General features: G+C 42.9%; 1 protein-coding gene across 2 annotated transcripts in view; it reads right to left on the bottom strand.

Moving 5' to 3' along the window:
* KITLG (KIT ligand) overlaps positions 1-16,570 on the bottom strand; it is a 61,322-nt gene extending 44,752 nt beyond the window's left edge. For both annotated transcript variants that reach the window (XM_075428885.1, XM_075428884.1), the window contains exon 1: positions 16,310-16,570. In XM_075428885.1, the coding sequence (XP_075285000.1) occupies positions 16,310-16,324 (15 nt within the window). In that variant the 5' untranslated portion in view covers positions 16,325-16,570. The remainder of the gene's footprint in view (positions 1-16,309) is intronic.
* Between the last annotated feature and the right edge of the window lie 755 nt (positions 16,571-17,325).

Genomic DNA, 17,325 nt, shown 5'->3' with positions numbered 1-17,325 from the left:
TCTTGCATACAATACCCTATGCTAACTCAATAGAAGACCTAGTATGTGCCTTAAGTGAATATTCAGAGGAAAATTTAATATAACAGTGCTTAGTTTGTCAGAAACAGTTTGAATTTTTAAATAAATACATAACCCTTTCTACACTATGTTAGGCAACGAAGTTGGCTTCTGGCCCCATAAACAGCCACTGCAGACATTTAAACAATAATCTATAGTCAATTTTTACAAAAAATGCAGAAGGTTTCTGGAAGATAATTTTTCAGCAGAAAAGATTAAAAGCATCTACAGGGAAGCAGTTTAAAAGCCGGCATACTAAAAAAACAACAAATGTGAAAAGTGAAACCTGCATCTCCTGGCTTTGGTGCCAAGTTTTCATCTGCCTGTATCAGAAGATGCAAGAAAACCCCTGATGACTTCAAGAGTGTTGAACTTATTTGTCAAAATAAAAATCCTATTGTTCTTTGTTCATTTGCATAACATTTCTTGATAGAATAGTTAGCTAACCAGAAGGTTTGTAGCAATATTACCCTGGGAAATGCATAACTTTAAATTTTACCATTCAAAAACATCGAGCATACGACTGCACATTTGTCAATAATCAAATGAAGGTTCAATGAGCCCCTCAAGCAACACTGCTAGGCTTCTGTTCTTCCTAGACCTAATTAAAACTATTAATTTTCAAGATTTCAGTAGATCTTGATTTTGTACTTCTTATCACTGTACCTGACAAGCTGAGCTGTATATATTAGTAACGCACAAAGAAATGTTTGTGAGAATCATGCAAGTTAATCTCAGCTGTTTCCAAATAACACAGAGTAAAACAAAACCAGATTTAAATCATTTTATTACTGGAAAAAAAGCCCAACTTCTTCCAGTTCCTGATTTCAACTCAGTTTTCTCACATTTATTTCTGACAGCTACCCAGTAAATAATTTTACTTCCAAAAAAGTGCTCTAAGCTGTTAGACTACATTTTATTTCCTACATATTTGAATTAGATGCTTTCCTATACACACTCAAAACCCAAGTGAATGATTTAGCTTTAAGGTAATGATCAGTAAAAGAATAACACAATCATACATTACACTCATTAGAACATACGGACATTCAGAACAAATCTATAGTTTTTTGTGAAAAGAATATTTATCCAAAGTAATACACTGATGGATGAGATTAATCTCAAATGCCTTGAATATACAGCTTGTGGGACAGCAGACAAAGCAGGTAAGTGACATATCAAATTAGAAACTAATCTTCAAAACATATTAGCATGCTTGTAAGACAACATAAGCACTGGGCAAGCAATAAGCCATTTACCTCAACAAGCTGGAATCACAAAAACATTAAGCCTTGTCTTAAACCAATTAAGCTGGTATATTAGTAACAACAAATTAAGCTTTTTTTTAGATCAAAAACATTTCCATATGTCAAAAATACCTAAGTGATTATTATTCCAACTGCATCTCAGAAAACGAGCATCAATTCCTTTCTCATGATTTACTAAAATGCATCATAACATTGTTAATTTTAAAAGTTCTTTATGAAATTTTCATGAGACATATGCATTTATTTTTTTAAAGAAAGCATTTTGCCATAACGGCCATCTTAGGAATTTGAAGCAAAGTATGACGTTGTTCCAGGACAATGTAAGGTGAAGATGGCAAAAATGGGATGAGACTGATCGAAATGCTTCCTATAACACGAAAAGCCAGAGACTACATTACTGTATCAGAAACTCCAGTATATTTTGAATTCCTGTGCACCCCTAACAGGGGAGGACATACTTTTAAGTGCCTTTTCCTGTTGATACTGAACAAGTGAATCTCAGGGACGGTCAATGGAAACTCCACTGTTTTTCAGTGGCTAGAGCTATGCAACTTGTCAGCATTGCATAAAATTTTCTGAGTTCTAACCGTTCATACTCACATGCTAAAAGAAAGATCTTCCAGTATAAATGTCTCAGCTGTCATACTTTCACATGTAATTGGAATTCAGCTACAATGTATTTTGAAGGGTTTTCCTTTTCTCAAAACTAAAGGCTGAATTGTTACAGATGGTAATTTTGGCAGATGGTTGTGTATGAAACTGAGTTTATAACAAATCTGACTTGTGCAATTAAGGCAATGAAGATCTGGAAAACAAGAAGTGTCAGATCTGTGCATGATCAGTCTGATAGCCGCAGAAAACTGAAGAAACCTGATCATTCACACTTACAGAATATATTGCCTATTTGAAAATTTCTTCTTAATTGCATGAATAAGAAGATAAGCAATCTCTTATGTTCAGAGTGTAAACTAAAGCAGCCCTGGCTTTTTACCTACTTAAGTGTATAATCCTTTTTTCTTCAGTCGAGGTTAATGAGATGGTCTGAAGCAATCTAAGAGCTCCCTGCTGCTGAGAGAGGGCTCTCAGCATCTTGTCGCTGCTGCTTCCCTCCTGACATTCACCCGACCCCTCTGCAAGCCAGTAAATTCACAGACAGTGAATAGCCAATTCAGCTCAGACAGAAAACTAATCCCTGAGGAACGAGATGAGGCGGAGGAGAGATGTGCTAGGATGAGAAGACTAGGACTACCCCTTTCGGTGGAAGTGACTTCTTGGGCTCACACTAACTAACATTTATCAAGCTGCATTTTGAACCATATAATATCTAGTGCCAAAAAGCTCTCCTGACTGGTAATTGTGCGTGAAGGTAGCATTCCCTGTTTTAGCATCTTCTGATTTTCCATTGTGTTAAATATTTCTTTGCTTTTGTACCAAGAAAAGATCAGTAATGTCCAGTAACCATTCTCTCTGCTATTTGCATCTCACTCAGTTATTTCTTGCCTTCAGATTTCAGTCTCTTCATTTACACACTATTTCCATGTAACACTTTTGCCTATTTTAGGACAACTATTTCTGTTACATTCTTTTTTTCTGATGGGGCAATCAGGACTTTTTTCAAGATGGCTGACTATCATCATCATAAAAGAATTACAGTTCTTGTGTTCCTCTTTCCTCTCCTATTGCATCCCAAGCTGGTGGTTGATTAGTTCTACCACAGGTACAATACAGGGATTTGTCATACATTTTTCTCAACCAAGAATTGCTACAAGAACATTAAAAAAGAGCTTGCAAGTAGTTTTTATAACTAATGAAAACTGCTTTTATTAATGTAGTTACAATTAGTTCAAAACATTCCTTCCGAAATGCATCCCCCTTGCTCTTGAACACCACGAACTCCACTTGCCATCATGCCATCTGTTCTCCTATCTTCTCTAAACCATCACAAAGTTCCTCAGAATTGCTTTCAATTTTAATTAACCTGAGTAATTTATGTAGCTGGCACATGTTGTCATTAATCTGTGAACCCTCTTACCAGATTGAACTATTTGAGGTTGCTGACAACTAGAAATCTAAGGTTTTTGCCATGTTACAAATAAATGGCTTATTCCTACAGTTTGCTTTCTGTCCCTAAATAACTTTTTTCCTGAAACTGTTACAATAAGGGAGATACAATATGGGGCTACTTAGTTTTCTTCTTAGACTTTTTTTAATCTAAATAAGTAATTTCAATGCTTTCTTTTTATTCACCCAATTTGCAACACAAAGAATTTAAGTATGCTGAAAGCATTTCTTTTACAGGAGCTGGGCTTTTCTATTCCTTTAATTCAACCCTATTAATACAGAGTTCCAACCTTCCTTCTACTAACTGATTTAAATACAGCAAGATCTGCATACAACACAAGAATAGAGGCAAGCTGTTATGAAAAATTCTTTTTTAAACTCTGGACATATTCACTAACTGTCTTTAGAGAAAGCAATTAAGAGTTAATGTGTTAATTACTATTTAAGAAAATGAAGGGACCATGATCACCTATTTTTACCAAGTTATGAACACCTTGACTTTACTATAAAATTAACCCAAGTTATAATTTATGTCCCGCCTCAAACTTTAGATCTGCCCACACGAACTGTAATTCTAATATCCTGGTGGTTTGTGGGTGGGCTTATTTTTTTTCCTCCGTTTGATTTTTTGCTTATTTGTTGTTTTGATCGGGATTTGTATAGGCTAACGACTACAAACCCCAATCAGTGTTTCTAGTACTTCAGTGTTTCCCCACAACTCCCCTACATTTCCAGGAAGAGGCACATTCCCACGATGTATATCAATGTGCAAGTGCTCTCAGAGCAAAGAAACACAGGAGATTTTTATATATATATATATATATATATATATATATCCCACTTAACTTCATTGTTGCAGAATTGTAATCGCAGAATTAATATGAATGTCATTCAAATGCTGCCTCAACATTTTTTGCTTGAGTTATGCTAACTAGAGAGAACTGTAAATATCTAAACTTAAACCTGAAGCTCCACTTGCGGCTTTCCTTAAAAATTGCAGAAATGTGGGATAAACGTACTGAAAGAAGAAGTTGAGTCACTCAGTTTGCAGCTTGGTATGACTATAGAGATGCAGATACAACTGGAAGAAAAATAATCTGAGAAAAAAGCTCCCCAAGTCTGTAGAATTTTGGAGAAAATCAAATGCCTATTAAACACAGATGTTTATAACATATCATTCTAAAGACACCAGTAATACAGTACTTTGAATCCTGTTAATAACTGATAAGAAATGTTAGGTATCCTCACAACATTTTCAATGATGAAACAAACAAAACCCTTTGGAAAAAGAGCTATTTTATCTTAATTTTACTGATGATTTTCACAGGGGCTACTCATAAAAAATGCAGTTGTAAATTGCGTGCAGTGCATTTACTGTATATAGAGCTTTACATTCGGTCAAAAGTATTCACGTGAATTAGATAAAACCACAGTTGTCAGTAGTGAAACAATTCTTCTGATACATGTTCAACAGCATCCCTGTTACAGATGTGCGGATAGAGAAACTCATGCAGATATTGACGCAATGTAATATGATTTCTTAGATGTTCTCACATATTTCCTAGGATTGCTGATCTTAAAGAGGACACATTAAGTTGCCTGGCCTATCATGAAATTTATTTGGCTTCTGTAATTAATCTCACAGAAAACATATCCCATCATTGAGAAGATTAGCACAAATCTCCTCAGAGTATACACTTTTCAATGTCTACACTCTAAAATTCCAGTCAGATCTTAGGTATTTTCATAAGTGATGTGGTTTCTTAGCAAGTTTACTTAAGTGATACTTGTCAACTTGTACAAGAAAAAATCTTCCCAGTTTCATAGGAATTGTGCCATTTGCTCTGAAATAAGTAACGGAGTGTGTATCTTAAGAAGAAGAATCTAACATAGTGAATAAAGCCAAAAAGCACATCATAGTTTGACAATTAGCACTTTAGATGGGTACAAATTCAGTAGAAACTGAAATAATGTGCTCAGACACAAAGCAAGAGGGACTTGTTTCAGTAGAAAGAAACGAGTAGGCTAAAATCAGATTAATTTCATGTGTGTCTCAGACCATTTGTAAACTTCAGCAACAGTCTGTTACAGTAGGAAACGACCGAAAGTACTGCAATCTGACTGTTACTGGCAAGTGTCTAGCTGATCCCTAAAACCCGTGTGTGAGAAGTAGTTTTTTTTAAAATGCACTGAGGAGAAAGAGAAGATAGACAGGAAATTCACTCTAGTTGATTTAAAGAACATTTTAGGCCAAAACTTTTTAAAGGCCAAATGAAAACACTGAATGAGAGATTTCTAACATAGTTAGATAACAAAGCTGAAAGATACAGGAGAATGCAATAACAATTACTTCTAAAAGGATTTCCTTTGGTCTCAATAAGCATCTGACTAAAAAAAAAAGATTTTCTTAACGTAGTAAGAAAATTACTGACGTTATGGAGGAAAGGTATTGTCACGTCTAGAAAAAGCAGACCAATATTTCAGAGGGCTCTTCATAACTGTATTAATAGCTTACAAGTGTCATATAAATAAACAACATATTCCACAGAATAGTGGATTCATTCTAATCCTGAGATGCTTACTTTTTACAGACAAGATGAAATACAGAAAAACAGGTTATTCAAAAGATAAATATTTGAGGTGGGCCTCAAAAAGATTGTGGGAAATGAAAATGGCCACTGGATAGACTACTACAAAAATTATATAAAACATTAAACAGATGATGCTCAGATTTTGTGGAAGGAAGCAGGACAGTGACAGAGATACCTTCAGTACTTTAGACGCCAGAAGTGCTGAAGTTTTATTGTCAGAGGTGAGGATCCTGACCTAAACACAGCAGAGGCCAAGACAGGTGCGCAAAAAAATGAGGGTAGCACTGTTAATTTTCTGTCTGAATAAGGAGAGGAGAGAGAAGCTTGAAGGATGAACAGTCATTTTAGATATGGGCTTGAGATGCAATGATAGAAGAAAAAAATCCAGAAATTTCGGTCACAGACTTGGGGGGGAACAAAATCTTCCCACATCCACGGCAGAAGAAAATTGGTGAGGGATTATGAACACCACACTACTTGGGAATGGAGTCTAATTTTAAAAAATAGCAAGATTTTAACTGGATTTAGTAGCCTGAAAAGAGGGCTTTCACTGCCCAGTTTTACACTATTAAAGGAACAAATACTGAAGACATTTATCAGAACGGTTTGGAACAGACTGTGATTATAGCCAGAATTTTTAAAAGATGTGTATTTAGAGAATGCATGGCAAATCCAGGGCATATTCTTTGCCAGGGATTATAATACAGAAGATCAAAGCACCTTCAGTGACAGTATTTAAATTTATGGTTTCTGAATAAGGTTCATATTTCCTTGAAAATAAAGAATGCTATACAATGCATCCAAATCATTTAAACTGCTGTCAAATACACTGCTGATAGTTCTTGCTATTAGAATAGAAATACAATCCATGCTTTGCAGAACCACAGTAATTTGAACAAGATAACAATTATGAATACCAGATACATATTTTTTCTTCCTTTTTAAAATAACCACCAAAAAGCTCTGTTTATTCAGGAACATATTTTTTAATCCAAAGGAAAGAAGGTGCCAAGCAGTGTTATACACGCTTCCTAAATTCATTTGGCTGACTAATGTTCCTACTCCTGCATGCTTCAAAGTAGTAAAAGAAAAACAGATCTCAAGAATAACTGACGTTCAGATCTGTATCATTTAAAGACATAATGCATAATACTGTCTGCTTGCCATTTAATGTAAAAGACAAATTTTGCTGAGTTCACTTAATAACAAACAAATGCAGGCTGGAAATTAGAGGGCTGGAACCCAGGACTTCTTTACAATAAACTATTAACATGTTTAAATTTCAACCTCCCTAAATTTCAAAGAATATCTTTTAATTTTGTGAATTATTTTGCATATATGCAGCCTACTGTTAATTTAAATTTACCATGCCTGGCTCCTTACTGCCTTACTTCAGTCCATTACTTCGAGCACAAAAGTCAGTACCTTGATATCCTACTCCCATTTTATACAACTGTAAAATCTCCATAAACAGAGAGGAACTTTTGAATCAACATGAAACAGAGGTACAAACTTCCCTACATGGTTTAAAACCTCCACATTTACAGGCACTGTCCAAAATCACACTTCAAAATAATGAACCTTGTACATCAGTGCATTGCTCCGAGTGTTCAGTATGTGCTGTAGACATTGTTCAGCCCATTCTGTTGTCCAGAAGTAGCTCTTAGAGAAGGAGCTGCTGTATGATTTGCAGAGTTCACTCTCTGTTTTAAGTGGAAATAGATTTTCAGGACATGCACAACTTAGCTTTACAGTCTGATTTATATTGACAGAATAACTTTTTTCCAAAAGTAATCAGAGGTCATGTGTTACTAAACAGACCGAAGAATCCATCCAGCAATGATGTATCATACTGCAAACATAAATGGAAGACATGTATTGGTCTGCTGCTACCAAGAAAGCACAAGGTAGCAAGGAAATTTTTATTTTTCTGTACACTTTCAAATTAAAATAAAATGTATATACCTATCACATATCATCACAAAACTCCTTTCAGAAAAATAATTGAGCATTATGAAGTTCTTCTGCCAAAAATGACGAATTAACTTTACCTGTCACTGAATTCCGAGTTTCACAATAAAGCACAAATATGCACAAAGAAAAAGCTATAAATCCAATTGACAAGAAGGGTTTAAGATTATACTGCACAGGATTCAGATAAACCTTTATCCTTGAGGAGGTTCTGTTGCACTATCCTCTGCCTTACTTTCTTCATGATAAAGCATGGTGTGAATTCACACACAAATTATGTCCCTACTGTAAAGGAAACACACACCATTGATAGGTACCTCTGCACACACGTTATTCTAGGCTTAAACTGGACATTCCCAGGGCTCAGCTGTGCCCATATGACACAAACTTGCAGATCTATTGGGCAGAAAGCTTGCACACCATACTTAACACCTTCACTGCACACAAGCTTCTGCACAAGTAGAGGCTGGCATCCAAATAAAGAATACTGGATATGAACAGCTGGTTTTGCATGTTGTATGTTCCTCTTGCTCTTCCTTGTATGTGGAACCACTGGTTCAATAGGTTGAAATATGGGGATGTCTTCCCAACTTTCATTACTTGCAAGGAAAAAAAGTGTCATTCATTTAGGAGGAAAGACACTGGAAGGCGACCAGCACAAGTGATCCTGCCTACATCAAGTAGAGAGATTCAAGCCAAAGTAAATGCAGAATGTAGGTTCTATCTTACTGCACAGACCGCACATCATAATGTATTCCTAAAGCTATATTTAGGGTGCTTCTAAAAACTTCTTAAGGTACTTCTGAAGAAGAGATATTAGAACGAACTGGACTACACTTATCCTTGGCCTTAACTGTCAGTGAACTGATGGCCCTGGAGCTGATGGCAGCAGAACAAACGAGAGGCAAAAGACCAGCTAAATGAGACAGTGGATGAGGGTTTGTTGTCACTGAGACAATTACTGCGATTGTGTTGAAGGCAGGGTCAGTCACATGGGATGGCCATCTTGGAAGTACTAACCTACAAGAACAGATAGGACTGGAAGACTGGCAGAGTTTTCAGACTCTGATTTGCAGATGCCTAAATATTTCTGAATGAAGATTCAGAGGTTGGCATGATTTGCAATCTGTGAATTTGGACTTGTGGCCTGAAACACAGTCCCTGCTACGTTCCTGGTTCATGTGTCAGCCACCCTCAAGACAGAACAAATAAACCTAGCAGCTCAGTTAATTTGGTTTTAAAGTACGACTTAACTCAGGGGTGCTAAAATCTTCATCCGCAGAGACCCAGTTCAGATTTGGAGAAATAATGAAGTTACACTTCAGATTCAGAGTCTGGACTAGATCTTTTTCTTTTCTTCCCTCTGGCACAATGCATAATTACTTATACAAAGTAGAACAGCTTCAACAAGACAGACTGGATGGTTAGACCCTTTTGGAGACCTAAGTTCCTACCCAAGAAAAGATGTGAACCTGTGTGTGTCTCACTCCAGTGAGTATGCTCAGGTAATTTTTATTAGATTAGCTTTATTCTGCCTGGATTGAATCAAGGTTGTTCGCAAAACCAGAGGCAATCTCTGTAGACCATACACTCATCCTCTCGTGACAGCCCGGCCTAAACCTGCAGGCTTTGCAGAACATCAGCCTGAGCTGAAGTGTGGCACCCACTTCTCCCTCAGCCCCAAGGCTGCCACCACACACCTCTCTCTGACTTCCCAGCTCTGCTGCCCTAAATCAGTGAGAAGCCCGTGAAGGTGGAGGAGCACCAAGACACCCAGCTTGACTCCAGAACCTCTTCACTGGAACATTAAGAAATACCATGAAAATGGCTGCTATAAACTGGTGCCAAATCACAGATGGGAGAAGATGCAGCTCTTGAAGCTTGGGCTAAATACGACCTTGAGGGTCATTCCTGAACCTGATCTTTTCCATCCAGTATGTTTTGCAGCAAAAAATGAAGAAAACCCCCCAAGTGCTGCAGTCCCCGCATGCTTACAAGTGTGCTCTAACAGCAGTGAAGGCTTGGGGCTAGCAGGTTATCTGAAAGGTGGGTCTACATCAGACCTGCTCAAGAGAGCCATCCGGGAGGCCATCATCAAGCACGTGGAGGAAAAGAAGGTTATCAGGAGTAGTCAGCATGCATTCACCCAGGGAAAAATCATGCCTGACCAATCTGATACCTTTCTACGATGACATGACTGGCTGGGTAGATGAAGGGAGAGCCGTGGATGTTGTCTACCTCGACTTCAGCAAAGCTTTCAACACAGTCTCCCATAATATCCTCCTAGGGAAGCTCAGGAAGTATGGGCTGGATGAGTGGTCGGTGAGGTGGATAGAGAACTAGCTGAATGGCAGAACTCAGAGGGTTGTCATCAGCGGCGCTGAGTCTAGTTGGAGGCCGGTAACTAGTGGTGTCCCCCAGGGGTCAGTACTGGGCCCAGCCTTGTTTAACTTCATCAACGACCTGGATGAAGAGTTAGAATGTACCCTCAGCAAGTTTGCTGATGACACCAAACTGGGAGATGTGGTAGATACACCAGAAGGCTGTGCGGCCATTCAGCGTGACCTGGATAGGCTGGAGAGCTGGGCAGAGAGGAACCTGATGAGGTTCAACAAGGGCAAATGCAGGGTCCTGCACCTCGGGAGGAACAACCCCATGCATCAATACAGGCTTGGGGTGGACCTGCTGGAGAGCAGCTGTGCGGAGAGGGACCTGGGAGTGCTGGTGGACGACAGGTTGACTATGAGCCAGCAGTGTGCCCTGGCTGCCAAGAAGGCCAATAGTATTCTGGGGTGCATTAGGAGGAGTGTGGCCAGCAGGACGAGGGAGGTTCTCCTTCCCCTCTACACTGCCCTAGAGAGGCCCCATCTGGAGTACTGTGTCCAGTTCTGGGCTCCCCAGTTCAAGAAAGATGAAGAGCTACTGGAGAGAGTCCAGCGGAGGGCTACAAGGATGGTGAGGGGACTGGAGCATCTCTCCTGTGAGGAAAGGCTGAGGGAACTGGGCTTGTTCAGCCTGAAGAAGAGAAGGCTGCGAGGGGACCTAATATATACTTACAAATATCTGAAGGGTGGGTGTCAGGAAGATGGGGCCAAGCTCTTTTCAGTAGTGCCCAGTGACAGGACAAGGGGCAATGGGCACAAACTGAAGCACAGGAAGTTCCGTCTCAACATGAGGAAGAACTTCTTGCCTCTGAGGGTGACAGAGCACTGGAACAGGCTGCCCAGGGAGGTGATGGAGTCTCCTTCTCTGAAGATATTCAAGACCTGCCTGGACAAGGTCCTCTACAGCCTACTGTAGGTGACCCTGCTTCGGCAGGAGGGTTGGACTAGATGACCCACAGAGGTCCCTTCCAACCCCTACCATTCTGTGATTCTGTGGGAGCCCCAGCCACTGTCTACAAGCCCTGCTGGCCATGCAGGGGGAAGCCTGCACTCGCTCCCCTGAGCCTGCACCACCTGGTCTCACTTCTAGCATTGGTTCAAGCAGTGATGAAATAGCTGGAGGCTCAGGACTTACTCACTTTGCAAACCTGTGTGCTGCAAAGCATGGCTGCAAAGCAGTGAGTACCGCAAGGGCCTCCTTCAGGCAATGTCCACAGCAACATCTTAAACCTGACGCTATTTTCGCCTTGCACCTAAACTTCAGCCTGCTCCACATAGCAACGATGATGTAAAAGTACGTGTAAAGCAGAAAATTCCTCATCAGATTTAAAATGGTTCTCATCCATCTACCTTGTATAATTTAAACATTGTTTAAAGAGAAACAACAACAAATCATTCACCCAGTGGTTATTAGATAACAATAGGAAATTAGAGGATAATTCCTTTCCTATGTTATTGTGATCCAAAGTGTTCATTAATCTAAACTCCTCAGCTGGCTCTTATTTAGACACACAGTAGAAATGATGTCTTCATTAGTCTATCTACTTTAATTGACCTCAGATATTATGCATGCTACCAGCTTTAATCAAATAAAATACTCAACACTATTTTTATTTTCTCTGTTTGTAACTGTAATGTATTCCCAGTTTTCATTCTCATTCTAATAAACGTCTGATACTATTTCAATTTGTCAACAACTAAAACCATCCAGAAAAGAAATCTTATTTTAAGTGCTCCCCACAGTCAGTTATTTCAACATTGGTAATATTTATGAACATCTGTTTTGCAGGTTTACATACGACTGGGTATGCAATGCAAACACAGGCAAACCAACAAAAATAAAGAGGAGCACTACCCCTTCTCCACTCACCTTACGTTTGCCCATCTCCTTTTTTCACAAGTGCACAGGGATAAAAAACAAAAAACGAGTGGATTTGCAGTGTGTTTAAAAGGCCGACTAACCTCAGGTTTGGCATAACAAAAACCAGGGCGAGAACAAACACTTTCATTTTCCTCTGTCAGCTCCCACCACTCAAAAGGAATTGCGTAGGGAGATTTTTCCTGCCTTGCTTCAAATAAACGGGTGTTGTGTTTACATCCTGCATACTGAGCATTGCCCAGCCGAAGCCAAGGGCTGCATCTTGCCAACTCTTAACTTTCGTACAATATGGCGATTACATGAGCCAGCATATCATTCAGTCACATAACAAAACTTGGAGAATGACACTGTCAGTTTGCAGAATTGTACCTGAACGACTGACACGCCGTGTACAAAAGGAGAAGCTGGATTTCAGTGTGGGAGCAGAACTGGGTCAGAAGCAGATTTCGTTAGCGGCCGCAATTTAAACTACAAAGCCAAGGGCTGCATAGTTCATGGAGACAAAAACAGGCGAACGACACAAGCAGGCAAAGGAAAAAAAAAAAAATTAAAAAGATCCCTAAGCATGCCTTGTAAAATGCTCCCCCACCCTAGAGCCTTCCAGGTCATCTGCTGTTTATTCTCCATACGACTCTTTATTCCAGGATGTTCTTTCCAGCTGTAGTACTCGCAAACCAGCCTCCCCTAAACAGAGTCAAAACCAGGGGAAAAGGGAAAGAGACCTTTGTCTATTACTCACTGCAAATAGCACATCATCTTTCTGGCTCCAGCAAGTTCTGTTTCTATCTGACAAGCAGCAGACCTATACCTACTGTGAGCTCCAAACATCTTCCAGTGCCTAGTATTAATTTTCTTTTCAGAATGAACAAGAAAGATTGGAGATCAGAGCTCATTATTTCCCCTAAAATGACTCTGCAAGCTCACACCTATGTATCAGCTTTGCGTTTTGGATTTAGCCTGCCGATATGAGACCGGAGCAGGTAATGTGTGTACTAATTCTTTTCCCATGTACCATTCCATAATGATTTCTACAGAGGCTCCCACTTCAGTGACACAAATGTACTACAGATAAGACAACCTAACTACCAATCATTTAACTACCATCAATAATGTACACATTCAGAGGTAAAAAGCCAAGTTCAGGTCTAAGGCCCTTCTAATACCCAGGTTTCTAAGAGGTTGTACATCCAACCCACTGCTGAAGATCAAGTGTCTGAACCAAGTATCTGTGATGCCTTAACATCAGCAGACTTCTGAGCTAGCCCCATGGTGACCCCTCCTTGTAGCATATTTGTTAGTAACTTAATCCTATTTAGATTGTCTTCAAATCAAGAAATAAGACAATCAGAAATCTGCTGCATGTTTTTGCAAGAGTGTATCACACTAGCACCACTCATCCTGTTTTATTCAAAATGTAAAAGGCTGTCCAGACATCAGGGATATTTTGTTGTAATATCACCATGCAAAATGACAAACTCGCTTCTGATTATAGTTTTAATTACTAAGTACATAAGCCTGCAAATCCTCTCCTACAGGTAATCCTTCAATAAGATTAATTCATGGAAATAGTCCCACCGAAAAAGGATTTGTATGACTGGACTCTAAATGTTTAATCACATTTTTAAAGGCATTATTACTTAAAAACAAAATATCCAGGAGGCGTTGCTACATTTAAAACAGGGGGTTATATATTTCAAACTGTACAGTTTCAGAAACAATCTTTATAGGACTGACACTGCTAGGGAACATGTCTCTGCAGTTCTGTGGTTTCTCAGGTTAAGACTGACTTAAATAAACTGACCAACCTGCTCACTTTGAGTCTAGCGCTCAGCCAGACTCCTCTCTTTCAGCACTTTCCTTGCACTAACGTATGACTCAGCTACTCCTTCAGCTGCACTTAGTTCTCTATTATCCCTGTGTAACACTACCTCAAATACCAAAATCCCCGATTTATTTTAAGCGCTATCCAGGTATTACTAAGCATTTTCAAGGCTCAGTGATGTAGTGGTTCTCGCTTTCTATACTATGTCTATTGCAGAATATTTTATTATAAGAAATGTTAACTTCTTTTCCTGGCTTCCCAATCCTGTTCTTTTCACTATGTCAGTTACCAGTCTAGACAATGGCAAAAGTAGCCACAGGAGAGCATAAAAATTAAAATTTACTTTAACATGCTGAGTGCCCGAATGTGCTTAAGTCTTCCTCCTTGTATCCGCTTCACTTGCTCTCCCTTTGCACACAGGTCTTCACGGTTTTAGTGGAAAGTCTTTCTCTTCTCCTGCTAGGATCCCCTCAGAATGATTAATGGTTTGGTATCACATTTGTTTGCTAATCCTTAAAATGAAGGAAATAATCCTTTGGAGAGCTAGGAGTCTATCACTGCCTCCAGAAAGCAGGAAGCGTAACTGCTTGAAGGCTGACAGATGCTTCACCACCATGACAAGAAGCTGTTCCACAGGCTACAGCTCCTGAGCCCCTGAGTCAAGCCATATGGTCCTGAATGCCAAGACTGCCTGTCTTTCCCAGTTTATTGGGAAAGAGGGATCATTCCTGCTTTGCTTTGCTCTGAATTTGTAAAAGTACTGTTTGTTTTTGAAGTTTACGGCTTGTATAAAATAAAATGCTTGACCGCTTGCACTCATAAATCCTCATTTGTTTGTTAAACAGTTTTTTCTTCTCTGAAGAAACATCCCTACACGTATGCTTTGGTGGGCTAGGGTAACACCTTGTGACTTCATTGCTATCCACTCCAATATTAAATGAATGCATGTAACAAAGCACACATAAATATGCCTCTTACACTTTAAGAGACCCTTCCCAACTAAGCATCTCTTCAGTATATTTGACAAAGTTTGTAAATAAGGTCTGAAACAACAGCTTTGAGGTGCAAGGCATCTTTAGTCATTTAGTAAAGGGAAAAACAGCAATGGATATACGCTGCTAGAGTTCAGAACAGGTCATTTAAGATAATACCTCACTGTACTTCAGAATCACAAAAATTAAGTTTCCAAGTTATAACTCCTTAAGCTCGGGTACATTCTCCAGTGTTTTGGCCATCCGAGATTCAAATATCTCAGAAAGCAAGTATTTCTAACTCCTGTCATCTCTCAAAAAACTAATTAACTGCCCAAAAGACTTCAGTAAGGTCTTTCCCCTTTTTTAAGATACATCTTATGTCTTTTCCAATGACTATACACTGAAGTGTCTTCAGGCTACCGGTGCATGGGTGACCCAGCAATCTCCAGGAAACAGAGGAAGGGAAAAAGTATCTTGCTTCTCACCAAGCAGCGGAGGGGCAGGCAAAAGCCGCCAGCGCAGGGCCAGTGGCGTGCGTGTCCACGCACGGCTCTCTCCCGGAGCTGTCTTCGCACCGGGCAGCCCTGGCTCTCACCGAGCTCAGCCAGGATGGTGGGCACCAGCACCTCGGCACCTCGCCAACTCCGGCCTTCAACTTCTCCTCGTCAGAGCTCCCCCGAGCTGCTTCTTGCTGTGGTTCCCCCCCACTCGTGTCTTTCCCCATCCTTCCTTCGAAACAACGCACGGCACAGCGGTCACAATCCCCGCCGAACTCGGGGACGCGACGGCAGGGACCCGCACAGCGGTACGGGATGGGGGGGCTCTCCGCCGCCGGGCGGGGTGCGGGAGGGCGAGGGCCGGAGCGCGGGGGGCTGCTACCGCCGCGGATCGAACGGGGCCGTTGAGCGCGGGAGCCGCGGCGCCGCCCCGCTGACCCACCCGGGCCACTTCTCCGAGCGCCTCCCGCGACCTCCCGCGGCTCGGCCCCCTGCCCGGCCGCTCGCCGCAACTTTTCCGGGGGCCGCCGGGCGGCAATTTTTTGGTTTTATTTCCCTCCCACCCTCCACACCGCCCCGCTCCCCCGCCCCGCTCACCGGCGGCGGCGGTGCCCACCCACGGCGCCCCGCACCTCCCGGGAACCCCCGCCCCCCCCACGGGCACGGGTGCGCGCTCCCCGCCCGGCGCCCGCCCCGATCCGCGCACCCGCTCCGCTCCAGAGGCACAGCGCTCCGCGGCCGGCCCGCCGCCGTCCAGCCCCCCTCGCCCCGCAGGCAGGTCCGGCCGCCGCCCGGCCTCACTCACTTGTGCCTTCTTCATAAGGAACGGCAGCGCTGCGGTCCAGCCCAGCCGGCGGCGTGCGGACTCCCTTCAGCGCAGCGGTAGCTCCAGCATGCTGCTGCGGCAGCGGATAGTCCACGCATTGGGGTTGTCCACTGCGAGCCCCGCGCTGCCCCCACCGCTCTGCGCGCCCCCGCTGCCCACGGCGTGCGTGCCCGCGCTGACTGGAGCCGCGGCCGGCCCCCGGCCCGGTCTTTTATATCCCCGATCTGCCTCCGGCGGCGGCCCGGGCGAGACACGCCTCGCCCCTCCCTCCGGCCCTCCCTCCCTCCGTCCCTGCCTGCCGCTCCGCGCCTCCCGCGGGGCCGGGAGCCCGGGCGGACCCCGCGGGAGGGGGAAACCCGGGCGGAGCTGGGGGAAGTTGGGGGCAGGAACTAGCCCAGCCTGCCCCTTCCCAGCGCTCCGGGAGGGAAGCGCGGCCGCCGCGGGAGAGTGGCCGGCGGGGATGCAGGGGGCCGCAGGGCGCCCGGTACCGGCCCCCGGGGTTGGGAAGAGCGCAGAGGGCTCCTCCCGCCCGGCGCCCGGGGGCTCGGCGGTGGGCGAGAGAGGCGTCCGCAGCCGACCGGGGCGGGGCGGGGGTCGCCGGCCTCCCCCGCGGTGGGCTCCGGCCTCCTGCCGCCGGCGCTGAGCCGAGCCCGGGGGTTGGGTTCCCCCCACCCACGCCGGGAGCGGGGGGATGGGGTGTCCCGGTCGCTCCCGCCGGCGGCGGGGAAGGATGGGGGCTCAGGGGGCTGGCGGAGCTCCCGTCAAGAGCCCGGTGTTTTCGGAGCAGCACCTAGAGACGGCACCCCCGGGAGGCAGCGCCGGGTGTGCGATTTCCATTTCGGTGCTGCCTTCCCATAATCGGCCAGTACAAGCTGGGCTCTGGAATCGGGGTTTCACCCAGAGCTTGAAGGCTGCTTCTACCTGCTCCCGCCGCAGAAAAGTTGTTGAGCAGTGCCTCCTAATGCTTGTGTAAAGGTGATCCTGCAGGTCTTTTA

Source organism: Opisthocomus hoazin, chromosome 8 (assembly GCF_030867145.1).
Source record: "Opisthocomus hoazin isolate bOpiHoa1 chromosome 8, bOpiHoa1.hap1, whole genome shotgun sequence".
In the NCBI taxonomy this organism is placed as follows: Eukaryota; Metazoa; Chordata; class Aves; order Opisthocomiformes; family Opisthocomidae; genus Opisthocomus; species Opisthocomus hoazin.
Note: the sequence above shows the minus strand (reverse complement) of the source record. Positions and strands in the feature narration are given on the sequence as shown.